Source organism: Electrophorus electricus, chromosome 11 (assembly GCF_013358815.1).
Source record: "Electrophorus electricus isolate fEleEle1 chromosome 11, fEleEle1.pri, whole genome shotgun sequence".
Lineage (NCBI taxonomy): Eukaryota > Metazoa > Chordata > Actinopteri > Gymnotiformes > Gymnotidae > Electrophorus > Electrophorus electricus.
This window is the reverse complement of record NC_049545.1, coordinates 18137874-18160428: the sequence shown is the minus strand read 5'-3', so window position 1 is coordinate 18160428 and position 22555 is coordinate 18137874. Positions and strand designations below refer to the sequence as shown.

The 22555-nt window shown below is 40.9% G+C and overlaps 1 protein-coding gene across 2 annotated transcripts in view; it reads right to left on the bottom strand.

Annotated features, from left to right (window-relative positions):
• The window catches only part of mnat1 (MNAT1 component of CDK activating kinase), a 33129-nt gene that overhangs the window by 4712 nt on the left and 5862 nt on the right, over positions 1–22555 (bottom strand). For both annotated transcript variants that reach the window (XM_027008204.2, XM_027008203.2), the window contains exons 2-7: positions 9882–10034; positions 9579–9652; positions 9155–9258; positions 8575–8715; positions 8249–8380; positions 1562–1683 (exon numbers count right to left, since the gene is read on the bottom strand). In XM_027008204.2, the coding sequence (XP_026864005.1) occupies positions 1562–1683; positions 8249–8380; positions 8575–8715; positions 9155–9258; positions 9579–9652; positions 9882–10015 (707 nt within the window). In that variant the 5' untranslated portion in view covers positions 10016–10034. The remainder of the gene's footprint in view (positions 1–1561; positions 1684–8248; positions 8381–8574; positions 8716–9154; positions 9259–9578; positions 9653–9881; positions 10035–22555) is intronic.

Sequence of the window (22555 nt, the reverse complement as noted above, 5' to 3'; positions counted from 1 at the left end):
ACCAACACACACACAAACACTTGCTCAGGCAGTCACAAAGATCATAGACACTACTGTCAACCTGAGCTCAGACCAACACACACAAATGAGTACATACAAACACACAAAAACGCAAGCAGACTCTATTGTCCGCTGAATCCCTAACCAAGACAAACAACACTATTTAAAATACCCTTTCTCTGTTACTTGCCACACACGCACGCACACACACACACACACACACACAGACACACAGATATGCTTCAGAGTTCAAAAGGATGCAGCCAGAGTTCCACTCTCAGATAAAAAGAACACGGGACGAAAGAAATGAGAAAGAAAAGGAGAATGATCCACCCTGTTTTTTCTTTACACAACCTCTCACCCTACCTCGCTCCTTCTCTCTCTCTCTCTCTCTCTCTCTCTCCTCTTCTTTCTCTCCTCCCCTCTCTCAACTTTCAACTAAAACCACATCACAAGGTACAACGTAGGCAGGACTAGGAATGTGTGTGTGGTTGTGCGTGTGTGTCTTAGCTTGGTCCTTTTGGTGACCATACGAGACTGAGCTGAAGCATGAAACTGCAAACACTGCAGAAATGTCAGCAGCTTTCCTGTTTACACTGGGAGCATGGTGCACCATGGGAGATGTGGTTTATTTGTTTGAATAAGAGATGAACATTTATCTCTGTCACATACACAGGCAGAGTGAGAAGTAAAAAGGGAGAAAGAATTGCTGGAGAGAGAGACAGAAGGGAGATACTGGAAGGAGAAAGATCATAAAAGATGCATCTACATGTAAATGTAAGATCATTTTAAACACAATATTAAGCCATGTGTCAGGGGCTTGAAGCTCCCTGTAAAAACGTTGCCATTTCTTTTGGCCAATGGCAAAGCAGCAGTTAGTCACATGGGCCATGCTGGCCACTTCATTGGGAATGTTTAACAGCAGGAGGGGCTGAGAGAGGGCAAGCCCCGCCCACCTCCACAGCAGAAGGGTCCTGCTCCCAGAATCCTGGGCAAGGGTACGTGCGCATGCAGCAGCTGCATGTGTGTAGTAGTTATGTATGGTGGTGTAGCTGCGTGCGTGCGATTGGCACAGGTGGTGTAGCTGCACCTGTGTGGTGACTGCACGTTTGTGGTAGCTGGGTCTGGTGTAGATGTGTGTGTGTGTGTGGTAGCTGCATAGGGTGTAACTGTGTGTGCAGTGGTTGTGTGTGGTGTAGAAGTGTGAGCAATGTCTGCGTATGGTGTCACTGTATATGTGTGGTAGCTGTGTGTGCGCTAGCTGCATATGGGAGGTGGTTGCGTACGGTGTAGATACGTGTGTGGTAGCTGTCTGTGGGGTGTAGGTGTATGTGTGTGTGTGTGTGTGTGGCTGTGGCTATGTACATGTGGTGTAGCTATATGTATGGGGTAGCTGTGTGTGTATGGTCACTGTGTGTGTGTGTGTTTCGTAGTTGCGTGTAGTGTAGATGTACGTAGATACAGTAGCTGTGTGTGTGTGTGTGTGTGTGTGTGTGTGTGTGTGTGTGTGTGTGTGTGTGTGTGTGTGTGTGTGTGTGTGTGTGTGTTAGCTGCATCTTACCCGAGCCTGGCCAGGTGCTCCAGCTCAGGAACTGCGGGGCCCAGCGTTTGGATGCGAAGAGGCTGGTAGACGTAGAGCTCTTCCTCCAACCGGACTACAGGGGCCAGAGAGACAGTCTGACCCTAAGAGACAAAGAGGAGGGAGTGAGAGAGAGAGAGCGAGAGAGAGGCATCTATGGTCAGCGTCGACGTGACTCACAGAGCGGCACTGTTAAGAGAAATGAATTCAAATCATAGCCAAATGTCGATTCATCGAAAGACCCTGGGTAAGAGCCAGTCACTGGGGGCTTAGTGAAATTCTATTCGGAGGAAAGCTTTTGGACTGATTCATGGGGATAATTCAAGATTCAAGCCAATTATCAGATTCCTAAATTAGCCAACGATAACAGAGTCACACACGCATGCTCAGAAGCGACCCACCCCACCGGGACCAAGAAGCGAGGGTTAACCCCGGCGGCCTGAGCCATTTCTCCTCATTTTTTACTATTTTCACATTTTAGCTCACAGTGAACCTATTTATAGCTGAAGAATGTAAGTGTTGGATGTCAGTGGACTCAGCACAATCGAAGCTAGATATAACTAACACACATACACATCTTTGATGCAAAATATCACATTTATAATGCAACATACGGGTTTTTGTTTTGTTTTTGGTTTTTTTTAAGATTTCTTGTCACACAGAAGGAACAAACACACAACAGAGAGGAATCACATGAAACAGCATATGTACAAGGCCTTTTATATACACACACACAAACAGCTGAAACTTTCCTAAGGAAACATTAACACGTTTTAGCCATAGGGTTCTGGTCCTCTTCTTAGCATCCTGCAGTCCTTCAGATTTGCCCCCTTTCTTTTTGCGATGAAGGAGCAGAACGGCTCAGCGCGGGTGAAGACGTCGCTGTGCTCTCTTGTAGAGAAGGCGGTGTGTGACGAGTAGGAACGCTGAAATTGCCTTTGTCTTCCATGCTATGGACTAGGAGTAGGCCAGATTTGCATTTTGGAGCTGGTGAAGGTTGTGTACTAGAAGAGTGTTGTGTGTCAAGGGATGAACTAGAAACAAAAAATATAAAGGTTGGAATCAAAATTCATAATACAGCTACATGTGTAATGTTATGTACACATGTACACACACACGCCCTCACGCTCACTCTCACACGCACGTACACACACACACACACACGCACGTACACACACACACACACACACACACACACACACACACACACACACACACACACACACACACACACACACACACACACACACACACACACACACACACACACGTCTGCCTACCAAAAAACATTTATGCATATAGCAGGTAAGACATAGCTACTGTTGTAAAACAATACTTTTGAAAGCCAAATAAAAAATGTAAAAAATGTACGGACATCTTTTTTGAATGAAATATGCTCAGGTAAACCTCACAATGCACAAAATTCACAGCAGGCTAAATTACGTTCAATATCATTAGAAGTTGTATCCTTAGAAATTGTAAGGAATTATATGATTTATGCTGACAGCAAATTATAACATTATGTTTTACACTAGAGATTGTTACATCATCAGAAATAAACTGACAGTACTCACAAATATTCATCTTCATGTGGATGTTTGACATCAGTGTAGTTATCTTCCAGATCAGTGAAAAAGCTGTAGAGCTGAATCGCCTTCCGCCTCACTGCTCGGGTCTTGAGCACCCCAAATTTCTGCTGCTTCTTGAAGTGTGTACCATTTTTGAATCTTCGTCTGCATTTTGTGAAGCTTAAATTTGCTTTGAGTTGTCGATGCTAGCGCCGGTGGCAGAGAAATCACTGAAAGGTCATTTTTACCACTAAAGTCTCAGGAATCGAATACTTTGTACAAAATCTTTCTAGAACAAAAGATCGAGTTTTGGTGAGTTATTAAACAGAACAAGGACACAGCGTCCATGTGGGCCTATGCATGTTAAGATGCATGGGTGGAGTCTCAGTAGGGGGTTTGTGTGTGTGTGAGTGTGTGTGTGTGTGTATAGAATGGGGATTTCCATCTAGAAAGTTTTCTCCAATCCAACAGCAAGAAACCCGGGCATTCCAGAAATGCAAAAGCATAGTTCATCGCAGACAAACTAGTGGGAGCTGAAAAAGCGACACTACAGATGCTCTGTACAAGACTGGAGTGTAAGAGTGGTTTAGTGCGTGTGGGAACGGGTGTGTATAACGCAGTCATTGGAGGATTTATAACACATTTATAGTGTCTGTCCGTGCACACTCTAAGAACAAGCATGACCTTCAGATGCTGAAGATTTTCTACTGTTCCCTTTAATCCATGAGTGGCTAACCTCAGGCCCTGAATGGCCATAGCACTGCAGTGGCTAGGACTCAAACACATCACATACAGCCATTTTACAGATAAGCAAAGAGAAAGAAGGAGAGAGAGAGAGAAAGATAAAGATGCTCGTACTTTCTCAGGCATGCAGACATCATAAGTGTAATGAAGCTTTAAACAGAGCAGAGGGAAACCAGGGATTGTAAATCAGGGTGTTTCCAACGTAGGGCATTTAAAAAGCATCCTTATGAATATCTAGAATTATCAAATGTGTATATTATGAAGACCATGTAGGCTGTCTACAGACGCAAGAGATGCAGGCCTGTACTGATAATATCAAACTGGGGAGAGAGAGAGAGAGAGAGAGAGAGAGAGAGAGAGAGAGAGAGAGAGAGAGAGAGAGAGAGAGAGAGAGAGAGAGAGAGAGAGAGAGAGAGAGAGAGAGAGAGAGAGAGAGAGAGAGAGAGAGAGAGAGAGAGATGTGAATAACAGAAGAAAAACAAATGTACAATCAGAACTGGAATGGCAAATATGGAAAACGATTCTTCCAGCAGGGCTGTGGAGTGAGCCAGGGCTGCAGCTTAAGTTCTAAACTATTCTATAATAACTACACAGATCACCTAGCAACAGCACTAGGCCAATCGGACATCCTGGCCTTCATTTTGGGAGATGCTGAAACCGGGCGCTAATGTCACCTGCGGAGCTAGAGATTTAAGGCGGAGTCTGCTGCTCCGTTTGCAGTACTGCCAGATGTGTGAAACAGGAATCAGGATTTTCCAGAAAATATCCACATCACAGGAAAACTCTGGAATCATTTTACCAATAATACATGGGATGCAAGACTGGGACTTTATCTCCTACACATCAGCATAGCGTGAAGAGCAATAAAAAAACAGCAATCACTCAATCAGGACGAACATGTTCAAAAAAATTATTAAGCTGTTCCATCACCTTCACCCTCAAATTCTTACCCTCTCAGCATCTCACTGGGCATGAACAGCTAAAAACCTCCTCCAGAAACAATCAAAGAAACTGCCAAAATCCCTACAATGCGCTATATTCAGAATTAAAATAAATCAGCATAACAAACTGAATGGCTTCAGATCCTTAAATCAAACCACAAATCTGGCTTTCTGATCCAAGGATTAAACATGTACATGAAACAAGCACTCAAAAATGGACAATAAATGACCACAACCATGAAGTGGAGAGAAAACCTGGATGCCAAGAGAGAAAAGGCTGGGATGCATGTCCATAAACACACACTGCGTTGGTATGCTTGGTCCATTTGAGTCATTTGATCTGATTCATTTGTCATTTTTAATGTCTTATTAAATATTTAATTTTTCATATTGCTTCAATTTTTGAACAGTTTTGGGAGGAGTGAGAGAGGGAGGAAGAGAAAGGGAAGCCAGCGAGAGAGTGTACTCCGTGCCCCAGTGTGTGACTCATTTTCCATCAATGGGGTGAGAGTTCACCTAGAATTCCTGAATAAAGGGACCTTGAAAACATGAACATACACACAGACACACACGCGTGCGCGCACACACACACACCGAAACACACGCACACGCACACAGAGAGGCATGTGCACACACACACAAACACACGCATGCACGCACACACACAAAAACACAGATACACAGAAAAATGCACAAGCATACACAAAAAACACACACAGCTTCACTGGTGTCCTGTACATTTGTGAGTAAGGTGACATACCATACTCTTCATGCTTATGTAAGTCAGAAGCAGCTGGAGAACGGAGCAGCCTCTCATATCTACACCCCACTAACGTGCCCCCACTCACTAACGACACCCCACTCGCTAACTACACCCCACTCGCTAACGTGCCTCCACTCGCTAACGACACCCCACTCGCTAACGACACCCCACTCGCTAACGACACCCCACTCACCAATGTCCCCCCACTCACTAACTACACCCCACTCACTAACGACACCCCACTCACTTTTGCCCTCAAAGTGATCTGCAAAATGAAAAATGTTGAGCACATTTCATGCAGACAGTGTGTGTGTGTGTGTGTGTGTGTGTGTGTGAGAGGGAGAGCGTGCATGCGTATTTGTCCATCCAGCAACTGAAGCATTTTATGTGTATATATGGTTAAAATACTGCTCATGACAGCCTCTCAAACTCATCAGGTTTGAGGTTTAATCCACACTGATCCAAGGCAAATGCAAACACACACACACACACACACACACACACACACACACACACACACACACCCCATAGCTCAGGAGATTAGCCTGCCCACACACATACCCCACACACAAACACACATAACCATTTGCCATCTCCTCCAGATTACCCTGTCATCACATTTTGATACCAGTGGAAAACGCCACAATACGCCAGAAAAAGACACACACACCCACACACACTCGTCTACAGCTGCATATGACATCCCCGGCATCAAAATCACTATCTGCTCCTAACATTACCATGCCCCAGTCCTGCTTCACGAGTCCGGTTGTGTGTTAGGTAAAGGAGTGTTAGATATACAGTTGGCCTCTAGTGTCTCTCAAATGGCGCCCTCACACCGATCTATCTTCATTATCTGCAGAGAAGGCAAGGCACGAGAGCAGAACGCCACCCCCAGGTCCTGGCTGGATTCAGAGACCCTCAGAGACAACTACGCTGAGGCTGAAATGCTCATAAACTCTGCGCAATGGAACAGTCCAAAATCTGCAGCCCACTGGAACTGCTTTGAAATCCTTGTTTGAAATCCCGTGTGAAACACTCATCTGTTTGTGTTTATACCATTCAGTTGAGGTCAACACCATTTGACGGGATAAGAGCTTAAGAAAGACCCTCAATCTTGGAAAGCTACACAACTGAACTACTTCATTTGCTGCTACAGAGAAATCAATCTAATCAAAGGGACTCAAATATTAAGGCTGACCTGGTCTTAAATCAGTGTTTGACAGCTTTTTTTAAGAAAAGAAACATTCTGACCTAAATTACAATACATGTCAACAGGGTAGATCTATAGAGCTGATACTGTATTAAAACATTGTAAAATAGTACCCTAACAAACTACATAGCGATTCAGTTTATTAATGCATGAGTTCTATCCTGTGTGCGCACGCATGCACGCATATACACACACAAATGCACACACAAACTCTGACCAAGCAAGTCTTTAGCACGACTCAAGGTCAATGAATTGAAATCCTCCATCATCACCTCCTGCTGACATTCAAGAGTGTATTCGTGTACGCACACACATGCAAAGCCAACACAAACACACGCATATACACAGACAGCAGGTCAAAAGAGATTTACAAATAAACCCTCACCTGTTTCTGCCAATCAGGCATAAAGACATGATTCATAACTAGAGGGCTCACAAATGTGTGTGTGTGTGTGTGTGTGTGTGTGTGTAAACAAAGTTCATAGTTAGCTCAGGGTTTGTGTTCACGGAATGTATATAATGGACACAACGCACATTATGTCCGCACAGCTAGCACAGCGTGCAAGTGTGTGTGTGTGTGTGTGTGTGTGTGTTGTAAAACAGGCTAAACAGGTCTGTGGTTTAAAAAAAAAAAAAAAAAAAAAAAAAGGTCACAGTGAAGGACAGCCAACTGGAAGTGTGTGTGTGTGTGAGTGTGTGAGTGTGAGAGAGAGAGAGAGAGAGAGAGAGAGAGAGAGAGAGAGAGAGAGAGAGAGAGAGAGAGAGAGAGAGAGAGAGAGAGAGATCTACCAGCTAAAACCTAATGATAATAACAATGACAGAATAACACAAACGAGAAATAATACTGTTTAAGGTAACATATCTAGAATATTCCATCAGTCAAAACCAGATTTTCCTCTAACAGCCCCCCCCCCCCCCCCCCGCCAAACACACACACACACACACAATCAGTCTACAATATTTCTGACAGACGTATGTAGTGGAAATGAAAAGATAAACTGAGGGACTTCAGACAAGGCCAGTAGAAAGGTTTCTGTCTCTCTGCTTCGTTTCAACCCCCTTTATCACTCCCATCATTCGCTGGACATCTACTGTAACTGTGTGTCTGTGTGCGCATGTGTTTGTATGAGAGGTAACAAGAACATAACTGTAGGATCTTCATATTTCTCACCCTCCAGTACTCCAGAAAGGGAATGACTCATGTTGAGCCCCCTAAACAGACTAAATATAACGAGTTCATATATCAGCTGATGCATGTGCACGTGTGTGTGTGTGTGTGTGTGTGTGTGTGTGTGTGTGTGTGTGATCTCACTGTCAGTATACCTGTATAGAAGATGGTGGCTGGTATAAAGCTGGTTGTGTGTGTGTGTGTGTGTGTGTGTGTGTGTGTGTGTGTGAGAGAGAGAGTGAGTGTGTGCGAGCGTGTATATATACTCTCACCATCAGTATGCCTGTAGAGAAGATGGTGGCTGGTTTGACCGTTTGTTTCTGCTTTTCGATCTGGTTCTCCAGCTGAGCTGCTCGCTCCTTATGCTGAGCCAGAAGAATAGAGGCTGGCAACAGGGAACTCTCCTACACACACACACACAGGCACGCGCAGGCACAGTGTGCATACAGACATACACACACACACACAAAGACAGGCACAGGAAACATATGAAAAATGAAAGAATAAACGCAACATGCAGTTAAACCATTGGTCTGAGCAAGGCCTCTGTGTGTGTGTGTGTGTGTGTGTGTGTGTGTGTGTGTGTGTGTGTGTGTACCAGCTCATCAAGGAGGGCTTGCTTGTTTTTTCTCTTGGCCTGTAGCTGCCTCTGCTCCTCCTGCAAGTTCTCCAATCGCCGCTGCTCTGAATCCTGCTGCTCCAACAATAAGATCTCCTCCAACTCCTCCTGTTCCCGCGTCTGCGGAGACAGAGAGAGAGAGAGAGAGAGAGAGAGAGAGAGAGAGAGAGAGAGAGAGAGAGAAAGTAAGGTAGGAGAGGGAAAGAAAAAGAAAAATAAAGAAGCATGGAAAGGGACAGGGTGGAAGAGAGAGATGTTAACCGACAGTCAAAACGTCACATTTCAGTGCTGTCATAAGACTGAGCTCAGTCAGACAGAGCGCAGTTCATACTGCAGTCATATTTAAGTTGGATTCAAAATGTTGCTTTTGCATGACCCTAAAAGTGAAGTGTGAGCCAAAGGAGGGAATCACTTCATTTCATTCCTCATTTATAATACATAATTGGCACTCACATGTGTGAGCTCTCACTCATAGGTGTGCACGTGCACACACACAGACACAGACACACAGACACAGACACAGACACAGAGACACAGACACACAGACACATTTACTTACCAGTTTGGCTTTGTTCCTCTGGATGAGGTCTTTATTTTCTCTCTGGTACTGCTCCATTATCTGTTTGGTACTCTCAATGTCTACATTATTCGTCAGGTTAAACACTGGACACGCACACAGACAGACACACAACATTTACATTTTATCCCACATTCACCCGTGCAGACCATGTCACACGCTGGTCAATCTATGGTCAAAGTTGGAACTAAAAACAGACTGAAACCCTCTTATGCTGTTCTCATTACAGACATTCCCTCTTACACCGTGCTCATCAATTACAACTTAACCGCACGTTTAATCCGCTCTTGTTCGCCTTAAACGGTTGCTGAATGAGTGAAGCAGGCATCGCTAGCATCCCACGTCCATCATCATCCTCATGATGGATAACCAGACCTGGGACGACGAACAACATGAAGCGCCTCACCAATTTCCTCCACCTGTTCCAGATAGTCATTATACTCTCCGAGACTGGGAAAGTCCGAATCCCTCTTATTATAACTGCAAGAGAGAGCGTGAGAAAGAGACAGAGAGAAAAGAGTGAGAGAAAGTGAGAAAGGTGAGACCTTGCCGATTCACTGCTGTTATCATTTCTGCTCCTCTCTCAACATGCGTCACCATGTGGCTTTTAAAGCCCATTTTCCTTTTAGTTTTTTGTTGCATAGGGTGAGGGAGAAACACAGAGCTGCAGAGTGAAAGGGAAGGTTTCCAGAGACGGCAGGGCACTCACATCTTCAGGACACGTTTGCGGATCTCCACCTCTTTGTCGATGGCTGGGTCTTCAAAGAGCTGCAGGCGGAAGTTGCTCTTCCGCAGGGGGGTGTTGCATTGGACGCAGTTGCCAGACCCCCGCACAAACAACATCTCCACGCAGTTCTCGCATCTGTAACACACGCATGCGCGCACACACACACACACACAGTTTGTTTCATGTACAAACTGTTCTTTTTGGAGACTCTGAAAAGCAGAATGGAAAGTTCAAAAGCATGTTAATAAGCAATGTAAAGAAGGCCTTTTTAACAGATTACCCAGAATGCCTCTCTCTCTCCCCCTCACACACACTTTGTTCCATCAGAGGAGCTTGGCTTTCCAAAGAAATTCCAAGCTTAGCAGTAACTTAATGGATAAAACACAAGTTTGATGTATGCGTAAGGTTGCATTCTTGTGTACGTGTGTGTGTGTGTGTGTGTGTGTGTGTGTCTTACTTAATCACAGAGGAGTAGGGATGGAAGCTTAGTTTTGAGGCAAAACAGACCCATACCCTCCACAACTAGGGCTTTGGCAGCACACGTGAGCACATGTGAGCACATTGTCTGTCTGTGTCTGTGTGTGTGTGTGTGTGTGTGTGTTGGTTCTGTAAAGAAACAGCAGTACTGTTCCAGTACCACATTTCAGCCCTTTGGCTTGCAATGATGCATTCCAGTGCTGTCGTGGGTTTTCCCTCCTCATCAGCAGACCTGCAGTATCTGTTACCTTTTCTCTCATCTGTCTCTTGTCCTTCTCCCTCCCTGTCAGTTCTGTTCAATTCAGAATCAAATTGCTTTATTAACATGAGTTGTAATTACCAGTGATTGCCAATGCGATTAACAGAGACCATAGCATTAAACGTGATAAAACTGTGAAGTAAGAAAAAAGGTGGAAAATATAGAAAACCATACATGCACGCATATTGCAGTCTTACACACACACACACACACATTCATGCACGTAAATATAATGAAATATTACACACACACACACACACACACACACACACACACACACTCACACAAACACACGTGAGATTGGTTTAAGACAGGTTGATTGTTTTCTCTAAGAGTGTGTCAGTTATAGAACGTTGTGCTGATACTTTAACAGAAAAAACTAACAACTATCTCTCCTAAACACAGATGTAACACATCTTTGGTTATAATTTCTCTTGAAAAGATAGAATGTATTACTTAAATGAGTTTTAAAAGTCTTGTCTCAGATGTATTTATTTGAGGCATGAACAGACCAAGTGCTGCTATGTTTCTGTTTCTCCAGAGCTGTAGTGACTGCACATGCATTCTTCTCCAGGCTTCCAATGTTTACGACACTTTTTCTGTCTCCAGGTTGTGTGCACTAAACCTGTACACTGTTTGGTCATTTTTAATCAGTTTTTTTTAAGACTCCAATCTTACTGTTTCATAGGGCATTATGTTCAATTCACTACTACATTAATATACTAGTAGTCAGAATTCTACAGAAGAGCTTGTCTAGATTGCTATTTACACAAGATATCTCTGTAGTTACTTGGGTCACTATTGTTATATACTGGGGTAATGAGACCTCTGTTCCAGCTCACAGGGAAGTTCACTTTGTGTCATTAGGTTAAACAGCTGGCCAATTGTGAATTTTGTTTGCTATGTTTAAAATATTTCATTGTAGGTTGTCAGTTACACTTTTTTAAAAGGGCTTTATGTTTTTCCTTTCATTTTTGAATGCTAACAGGGTAGTCCATACAACACTAATTATTTTATTATTCTAATTTGAAAAGTTCTGATTGTGCTCTGATCTGAATTTCAAGTATATTATTTTGTATTTTTATAAAGTTCTTCATCCAATTTATTTTTCAGGTTTTGCTGTTTTTAATTTGGGTGACTGTGATTTTCTTCCCAAAATCCCAAAAGAATTTCTTGATTGATTTTTCCATTTTGCTTTATATATTCTTCCTATACAGGTTATTTTAGCAATTCATTTTTAGATTGTTGTAGTGCGTGGTGGTATTTTTGTTATCTTTGTTGGTCATTGTGTTTCTATGTTTCCTGTTGGGACAGTTTTTGTAATACTTTCTTGACTGTTAAACATTATCAAACTATTTATTTTTCCCTTTTCATTAATTAATTTATTTATTTATTTGCTTAATATTATGTTTAATTGTCACTGTTTTGTCAGTTGGCAAAAAACTGTTTAGGTCTTCTGTTGCAAGGTTTCTGCTATTTGTTATTTTGATGTTTTTGTTTCAATATCAATTTATATCTTTTTTGTATATTGTCAGATTCTAATGCTGTTATGTAATCTGTGATGCTTTGTTTTAGCCATTCGTAACCTTTTAGAAGTGGGTATATGTATGTTGTTTGGTCTTGTTCGTCTTTCTCTGCTACTGACTTTTAAGGTACCGGACCATTTTGCTGTGATCTGATAGGCGAATTTATGGTTAGACTACAAATGCATTAATAGGTTCAGGTTTACATCACCCTGTATCCCAGTAGTAGGCGAGTCTGCCCAGGGAGTCTCCTCTTGTTCTGCTGTTTACAATGTACAGACCTACAATGTACAGATCTAGTCCTCTACACAATGTATATACCTATTCCTTTACATAATGTACAGACCTACAATATACAGACTTAGTCCTTTATATAATGTACAGACCTACAATGTATATACCTATTCCTTTACATAATGTACAGACCTACAATGTACAGACCTAGTTCTTTACATAATGTATATACCTATTCCTTTACATAATGCACAGACCTACAATGTACAGTTAGGTGCAAAATAATAGCAGTGTGTTTAAAACAACTGAGAAAAAGCTCAGTCCTCATAATAGCATTTATTTCCATATACACAAAGTGACTGGGATCACTACACATTCAATTCCAAATGAAAACATGAATGAAATATCAATTTTTAAACTGAAAATGAAGGAAAAAAAAAAAGAATAATGGGCTGTTAAAAAAATAGCCACGTCTTAATTTTCATATACAAACTCAAATATTTACAGTATAAACTGAAAGTTGTTTACAGATTTAGCTTTTCTGTTGATCACTAAGCTAATATTCAGTTGTATAACCTTTATTTCTGATAACTGCTTTACATCTGTGTGGCATGGAGTCAACTAACATCTTACACCTGCAAACAGATATTCCAGCCCAAGCTGACTGGAATACATTCCACAGCTCTTCTGCATTCTTGGGTTTTGCATCAAAAACAGCATTTTTGATGTCACTCCACAAATTCTCAATCAGACTGAGGTCTGGGGTTCGGGCTGACCACTTCATAACATCAATTTTGTTGATCCAGAACCAGGATGTTGCCCGCTTGCTGGTGTGTTTAGGGTCATTGTCCTGCTGAAACACCCATTTCTTCTTCAGCATAAGGCAACATTTCTTCTTCAGCATAAAGTAACATGACCTTTTCCAGTATTTTGATATATTCTAACTGGTCCATGGTGCCCGGTATGCGATAAATGGGTCTGACTCCAAAGTATGAGAAACATCCCCAAACGATTATGCTTGCACCTCCATGTTTTACAGTCTTCAGTGTACTGTGGCTCGAATTCAGTGTTTATGGATCGTCTCACAAACTGTCTGTGGCCATTAGACCCAACAAGAACAATCTTGCTCTAATCTGTCCATTGCGCCACTTCTCTTTAGGCCAGTCAATATGTTCTTTGGCAAATTGTAACCTTTTCAACATCTTTTTTTTTTCAGGAATGGTACTTTACGAGGGTTTCTTGCAAATAGTTTTGCTTCACGTAGGGGTCTTCTGATTTGTTGCAGTACTCACAGATAACTGAAGATCTTCTTTGATTTCCCTGGAGCTTTTCTTGTGATTCTATGATCGACGCAGATGGTAGTATTTCTTTTCCTACCACGTCTTTCGGGTTTGTCATTTTAAAGCATTTGAGATCATTTTAGCTGAGCAGCCAATTATTTTCTGCACTTCTTTATGTTTCCCCCTCTCCAATCAACTTCTTGATCAAAGTTCTTTCTCCTTTGGTACAATGTCTGGAACAACCCATTTTACTCACTGAGCACGGGCTAAAACCAGCAGGTATGACATTTGCTGCCCTCTTTCTTTAAATAAGGGCCATAATTGACACCTGTTTCTTCATAGAATAAATGACCTCACTAATTGAACTCCACACTGTTATTAATTTGAACAAGCCCCTTTCGTTAAATGAGTCAATTACACCCAATTAGCAGCCTGCATGTCATGACTTGATTCTGTTGGTTGGCCATTACTCCGCTACACCTAGTCATTAATTTTTTTCCCCATGTTGTATTATCTTTTCTGCCAAAATCAGTAATTAAATACATTAGTGATGTTAGACTGATATTATTTTGCACATAACTGTACATAGTCCTTCACATAACTGAGGGATGTGTGTAATGGTGGACTACACATCTACTCACTAGTTGCCTTGAACACCACTGGAACGCCATAGATCATCATCTTATGCACCGAAGAAATGACCAGAGGCTCTTTCACGAATTTAATCCAAAGGCTGAGCAACCATGAATGTTCGAACGTTCCTGCTGAATTTTTTACATACTTTTTGACATACAAAATGTGAGTGCAAATTACTTTGTGTTTTCTTTTATGAAAGTCCATGTGTACTATTTGTGCAATTTAAGTCCATATTTATGTGTTCTTAGTGGGTTGCTTCTAGCAACAGACAGACCTTTACAACAGGTCTTTCCAGCATGTTGTTGTTTTTAGCTTGATAGTGCACACCAAATCTCTTCAAATCAGGTTTAGCTTCTAAAACCCATCCCATAAGCCATGATCCTCTTAAAGCTGTAACATCGGAAACAATGACAATGTTCCTTGGATTTCTGTCTGTTACATTAGTGGCGAGGATTCACCGAGCCATTTTTTTCCATAACAAATTAGCAATATATTGTGCCCATTTTACATTGCCTCACACTTCCCAGGTCAAAAGGTCCAGGAAGCAAGATTGCCTTTCCTTCCTAACAAAATGTGAGTTTGTCTAAGAGGCCTTAAATCATTTGGATAGTCTGAAGCAGCTGTGATTAGCCCATCATTTAAGACTGCTTCAAAGAAAACAGTTTGCAGTCCTTCATCATTAAGCACTTACAAGTTCTCAGCTTTGTTCTCAACTTATCACCTGCCTTATTTACCAGACACCACCATCATGAAGTTCCAGGTTACGCCATCTTGTAACAAATTCTGAATCTTTCTGGTTCATCATGTACAGAGCTTAATTCAGTCTTTTTTCTATTCCTTTAAAATTAGTATATTTACCTGATCTTGTCACTTGTTAATCACCATATAGCATTTATACAGGAAACTGTACATAGCATATCCAACTTCGAGATGTACAACTGCGTGTCAAGTGAAAACTTCAAAAGGGTCCAAAATAATCCATTCCCCATATGAGTGAAGGCTGGATTATCTGGAAGGAGTCTTTCTTTTGGCAGAGCTGCCATTTGTTGGTCAATTACATTTCTTCTTTGACATCTACATATGCCAGTCTGATATTTTCTTAGCAGGTGCATTTGCAGGTGTTATCCAGTAATTGTTTCTTACATGCCTTAACATTCTTCCAGAATGGGCCAATCCTTGATGATTATGTTATGACAGAAGTGTTGACTGGATGTTTTGCTTCCTCTGGCAAAGCTGAGCAAGACATCTACCCACTCCATCAAAAAAGTCCATCAACTAATACTGGATCCAATTTATATAGTTTGTTTTCTTTACCAAAATCCTTAGCACGTGTTCTCAAGCATGCCATCTCCTTGCGAAATGTGTTGTTGCATGAACTACCTTTCCTGCTCTTATCACATCCCCTGGACAGCATTTCCTTACCATTAAGTGATGTCTTGAAATATTACATCATTCTTTCCTGTTCATCATTACTTTGTTATTGTTTTCCATGGTAGTTTGAATTTCTTTCTTCTTTCTTCTTTCTTTAAATCTCAACATCCACGCAACAGAAATTGTCTTTTTTTTCACAATAAGGTGAAACTCTGGAAACTCTCTCTCATTATTTACATAATTTATTTTATAACTATTGCAGTGTCTGTTCAAAATGTTGCAGGGCCATAACCTTCCTAACTGGCATTAAATAAAGTATGCGGCTGTGATTTGATTGGCTTTCCAAAATCAGCAGGCTTGATGGAACAATTCAACTTAGAAGTTATCTTAAGATCTACCAGCCATTTCTGATTAATATCCTGGGCACTCCTATACCTTATCCAGCAAAGTCCTTGCAAAATAAGCTTAGTTGACAGTGTAAAATGTCCTAGTAGATCAACAGTGAACTTATTGATAAAATTCCCCTTCACGTTTGTGATTGGTCCTGCATACTGGCTTTGAACAGTGGTGTGTGCTCCTCAGCACACCACTGCAAATCAAGTGCACTTTCAATAGGAAGGTTATCTTTGCTCAGGTCCATTTGTTCAATTCCTATGCTATATTCTCCATGGAAACAGATCGATTGTTGCTTGACCATTTAGACATAAAATCCTCTCCTTTTGAACAAGCCAGTCAGATTGTACATCTGTACTGCTTTGTTTTCTGATGAGACAGGCTTGACACGGTCTTCTACATAGAAATTGTTCTTCATTGTTTTAACAGCAATTGCTGGAAAGACAACATATCATCAGCAGTTCTTCTTAGTGCAAACTTTACACAACGTAGTGACAACACTTCACCGAACAGATGAATAGTCATTCTACATTCTATTGAAAATTATCTCATCACTTTACGGCCACCACAGAAAAAGCATAGCCAACATGTCACTCTGAGACCTTGACTTGATGGTACTTAGCCTGAATGATAGCCATAAACACTACTAGTTCCAATCTTAGCATAGTGAGGATTCTAACAAGAGAACCTGTGAGCTCTGGACCATGCATGATTTGGGGATTTTCCTTTGTATACAGCTCCACAGTCAATAACAACTTGCCTTTTTTGGATAAACAGCAGGGTGTACCAGAATGTACCAGACCCAGTTGCCCAGGAGGAACTTGCTGTGTATATCCTTGCTCAACCACAATAGTAAGAACAAACACAAAGTCATTATGAAGCAACTCACTTTTTCCAAAAGTTCCTTTCAGGATTTGAAAGTCATTGTTCTGCAAGTGAATGGCATGACAGAATCCACTTTTCTAAAAGGCAAATCAAGACAATGTCATGGAGACATCTTTTATTGCAGCTGAATTGATCATGATATAAACTTCTCTAGACATGGAGGCTGATTCTGGGAAGCTTAATAATCTTCCTCAGATTTGATGGAAAATCTGAGATATTACAGTATCCTCTGAAGAAAAAGAAAAAAACCTTCAAGGCTTCTCTTAAACATGAGTTCTAGTTCAGTGCTTTGTCCATGTATGCTAAAGCAATTTTCATTTAATTTCACAAATGTTCTTTTAAAATATGCATGTTTTCCTTTGGACAAGCTATTGGTGTTTGCAACATATTTATCAACAACATTATGTATATTGTCCATTGCATTAGGTACACAGACCATTGCATCAGGATTTATCAATTAAGTTTGTGACTTGGTCATGGTTTTACTCTCTGCCATTTCTGTATATGATCTGATATCCTTGAACCATAATTTGTTGCTCCATTTTCAAGTATACTGATTTTTTGCCGTTGTGGCAACCATTTGTTTCCAAGACTAGTTGCTCTTCATGGGTTTCAATTAAGTATTTCCTCTTTACGGTAGCAACGTGCACCTTAAGAGCGGTTTTAAAGCCTCAGCTTTAAGTAACTTGGAACTTTCTACCATTGTCTTGTTCATACAAGAAACCTTGAATTTAACAAAATCTAAGGCAAACAGAATCCATGCATATCTCAGCATGCTTGACTGCCATTTCATCATGGATGACTAGAAGCTCAACCCTAGTAAAACAAAGCTCTACATCCCAGGAACTCCCAACCCTTAACACGACCTGACAGTTTCCTTCGAGAACTCCCTGGTATCACCATCTGAAGCTGCTTATAGCCTGCTGGGCATAAGTTTGGACAACCAGTTGTCCTTCTCAACGTTTCAAATCTGACCCAATCTTGCAGATTTCTCATTAATAAAATACAAAGGATTTGGCCCTTTCTTTCACAGGAAGCTACCCAGGTGCTTGTGCGGTCTCTTGTCATCTCAATGCTAGACTACTGCAACTTGCTATTTGCTGGTGTTCCTCTACGGGTCATTAGATCTCTACAACTTATCCAGAATGCAGAAGCATGACTAGTCTTCAATCTCCCGAAGTTCACACGTCATTCCACTGCTGGAGAGTAAAACTATACATGAAGACAATGGTCAAAGCCCAATCCGTTCCTCAAGTACTTCGATTCTACCACAGCTCAGTTTGAAACACTGTGTCTCCAAGTCTCATGGAAGACAAGCATCAAGACTATTCTCTGTCCGGTCTCCCAGATGGTGGAATGAACTTCCACTGGCTGTCCAGACAGCAGAGTCCTTTGCAGTCTTCAAACCCAGAATGAAGACTTATCTATTTGTGGAATATTTAGAATGACCATTGATCCTGCACCTGTTGGATAACCAAAACTCTAATGTGTATAGTTTGATACTATTTGTTATTGCACTTATCGTTATCTGATATAGAGATTATACTTGTTTCACACTTCTAGGTATCGGCATCGATCTCTGTATTTCAACAGTATTCTAGTTCAGCGGTATCTTTTAGACCCAGACTGTGAAACGCTGTCCTCTGGTTGAATATAGTCGGCTATACTTTGAGCATCTAATAATTGGAACTTTTTACCATTCTTGTTCACACAAGACGCCTTGAATTTAACAGAATCTAAGGTAAACAGAATCCAGGCATATCTCAGAATGCTCGATTGAAATTGCATCATGGATGACAGACCCACCACTTGAAGCTCAACCCCAGTAAAACTGAGCTTCTGTACATGCCAGGAACTCCCAACCCTTACCATGACCTCACAGTTTCCTTCGAGAACTCCCTGGCATCACCATCTGAAGCTGCTCGTAGCCTACTGGACATAATTCAATGGTATCTTGAACTCTAACCTACTGTACTGACCAAGATACATTTTATGAGTAAATGTCAAAGCACTTTTGTAATTCTCTCTGGATAAGACCATTGCTAATACCAAAAAGTGAATGTAAATGTCTTGTGTAGTGCACTGCACATTATACCCAAAATCAGCAAGCCATTTTTCACTTTTGCAGGGAAGTTATTGTACATATTTATTTTGGTTTGAAATCCTTCTCTGTGCATTTAAATTTCACCAGGAGGAAGTGACAATTCAATTAGAGATTCATACACTGTTTCAGCTTCACCAAATGTCTTTTTAGCAAATCAAAAACATAAGTTAGTAAAACAATTTCAAATTGATTCCATGGGCTTATCGAGTTCCTCCATGCATTTTGGTACATTTTAATTTGTGCTGTATGACAGTATTCAATATATAAAACCATACCTTTGGCAGTGAGTGCCGTGTTTAATGTTCTCCTTTTCATTCCCACGAGCTGCATCATTTTCATGGTTTAAATGTATATTGACGTCAGACATTTCATGCCTTATCTTTTAGCATCCCACTAGATCAAATGCAAAGAATCAGCAGTTCACAGCTTCACAAAAGCATCAACTTGCAATTTCACGGACTGCATTATATTTCATCCAATGCAGCAGTTTCAAACTCCACAGCCAGGTAGACCAGAGTATCAAACGCACATCAAACACAAAAACAGCTTCCTAACAAACCTGCCAGCAAGGCCAAGCTTGCCAACTCATACCTCCACAAAATGAATGCTTAATTCAGTTAATAGTTGCACCCATTGGTTTATCTAGGAAAGCCTCTGTGCTGGCTAGGTTCATCGACTATTGGTTTGTTTGGTCAGACTGTTGCCTTTCATGTTCAAGTTCACAAAAATCGACTTTTAATCCTTTTGCCAATGACTTCTGTGTTTTTAAAGCCAGTCTTCTCTTTGGATAAGAGGTTTTTTTTTAATTTTATGTAATGGTGGCATTTGCTTCTACTCACTAGTTGTCCGTTGAAACAGTGACTGTAGACCATATTGATATTTTCATATGCATTTGGACAATTTCTTCCAAGTTAACAAAATCATGTTCTCTTCCAATTCTGGAATTTGGATCACCATACAGCAGAATATATGCCATATTCTGAACATTTTAAAAGGTACCTTAAGAAATAAGAGCAATTTGGGAGAAATACAAAATGCACATAAATAAATATCATTGTAATTTTCTAATAAGTTTGTTTATTTTGATCCATAAATGGCTTTTACCTTTCTGGATAGAGGATGAGAAATGATTTTATAACACATTTACCACATTTTTTACCACACCACCAGAATTTCTACCAGCTTTGATAAGGGCAAAACTATGTTTTGTAGTTCTAGGTAAGTATTCAAACAAAAGATTTTGATTTTTACAAGTTTCTTGCAAGATTATAAAATGCCTTATATATACACACACTATTCACAAAGTCAGGATTGTATCATTTTAAACCAAATGATGAGAATAAACTTTGAATGTTCCAACAACTAATTGAAAATAAATACCCTGTCAATTACAGGTATTCCACAAAAATATCCAATCTATAACATAATATGAGGTGAAAAATTTTTTTTCTAGTAGTAACAATCGATTTTCTGGCTGGTTGTAGGGTGGCGGGTGTGCATGAGGTTCCTCAGGCAGTTACGGCAGCGTATCTTTCGAGCTGCATAACTGAGTGACGGGTGCTGCCAGATATACTTTGAAGAGGCTGGTGGTGTGGGGGGGTTCAGTAAGCCAAGAGAAGCAAGGAAACCTCCTATGAGTTTTTATCAATTGATTCGCTGTGGTGAGGGTTCTGAGGTGGTTCTGTTCGGTTGTCTGTTTCTGTTATCTACTGTAGGTCTGTTTCATTGTAAAATAGTGGTTCTTATTTGTGCATTTTCAGTAGTGTGCAGATATGTTTCTAATATTGCAATTAGTTTGGAGGTTCCAGTGTAATTATGTGCTGAATTCCTTCAAAATCCTGAATGTTGATTTATGGCTTTTGTAGATGAGCCCCTTATTATAGAAAACGGAATTTCCCCTCACACAACCTATTCAATTCTACGATTAGAGAGAGGTTGGAAAATGGTTGTGTAAAAATGAATTATGACTGTTTTGGGACATAAATCTATGCAAACACACGTCGACATCAAAGAAAAATGTAAATTCAAAGAAAACTATAATATGGGCCCTCCGGTGTTGGAATTGAGAATTTAATTGATTTTCTTGTTTAGGAAACTCACCACATGTTTAGAATATTTCTCATTCAAGTCATGCAAACATACTACTTGTTGATGTTTCTTCCTAGCAGTTGGTGCGTCGGGGTACTGTATGTAGGTTTTCACCAGAGGTGGGTAGTAGTACGCTGCATTTACTCTGTTACATTTACTTAAGTACCTTTTTCAACATATTGTACTTTTAAGAGTTGTTTTAAAAAGTATTTTATACTCTTACTCAAGCACATATGTGAGGTCAAAAATGTACTTTTACTTCATTATATTCGTTAACGTTCCTCCCATTAAACTTTAAATTAGATTTTTACATTTTGTATGTTTCACCACAACCTGTCAAGTGTGGAAGGGTCGGTTTTATCCAAAGCAACTTACAATTAATGACTGAGTACAACTTGAGCAATTGTGGGTTAAGGGCCTTTCTCAGGGGCCCAACAACAGCAACTTGGCACTGGTGGGACTTAAACCAGCAACCTTCTGATAACAAGTCAAGTACCTTAACCACTACACTACCACTAGATGACCACAGAGTGCCACCCCTTTGCTTCAGCAAGTTAGACAACTGGACAGTAGATGGACATAATATACAAAGAACAGGCATATTTTTTGAGACCCACATGGGACTCAAATGACATTAATGAAAAGCAGCTCACAATAAACAGTAATACCCCAAAAATTTGCGCTTCTGAATCTGCGGCTTCATGAATTCGCGTATTTTTTCTTTGGAATCTCACACTTAAAATTCGCAGTTTATCGCATCTCACGACCTCGTTCATTGTGTCAAGTGAATCATGTAGCATGTTTGTGTATTTTATTTACATTTTCTGCAAACCCCAAGATGCCTCCCAAACGCCCTGCACCTTCCAAGGCTTCTGGCAAGGAAGTTAAGAGGCCGAAGGTGGAATTGTTGGATATGCTTCGTAAAAAGAAGAACTTCACCGCTGCAGCCCGCCATTACAGCATCAATGAAAGTACGGTGCAGTACATCCAGAAGAACGAAGCCATTTCATCAAGTTTCCGTTAAAAGTTAGGAATAAATACACTGTTAGGATGGAATCAACTTTGGCATTGTGGATCAATGACTGCAGGAAAAAACACTGTGTGGCAACGCTGCTGGTCACATGCTAAAGCCAGGCCTTATTTATAAATCAGCAAACACTATGGCCCTCAAGAACAAGAACAAAAACTTGCTGCCTGTGTTCTGGATGCATAATCCTAAGACCTGGATAATGAAAACCTTGGTTTCGCACTGGTTCCAGCAGTGCTTTGTCCCTCAAGTAAAGGAACACCTTCTCGGCTTGGGTATGGAGTTCAAGGTGTTGCTGCTTATGGACAATGCTGGCGGGCACCATGCCGACATGTATTCTGAGGGTGTTCAAATAGTGAAGTTCTCGTCTGCCTCCCAA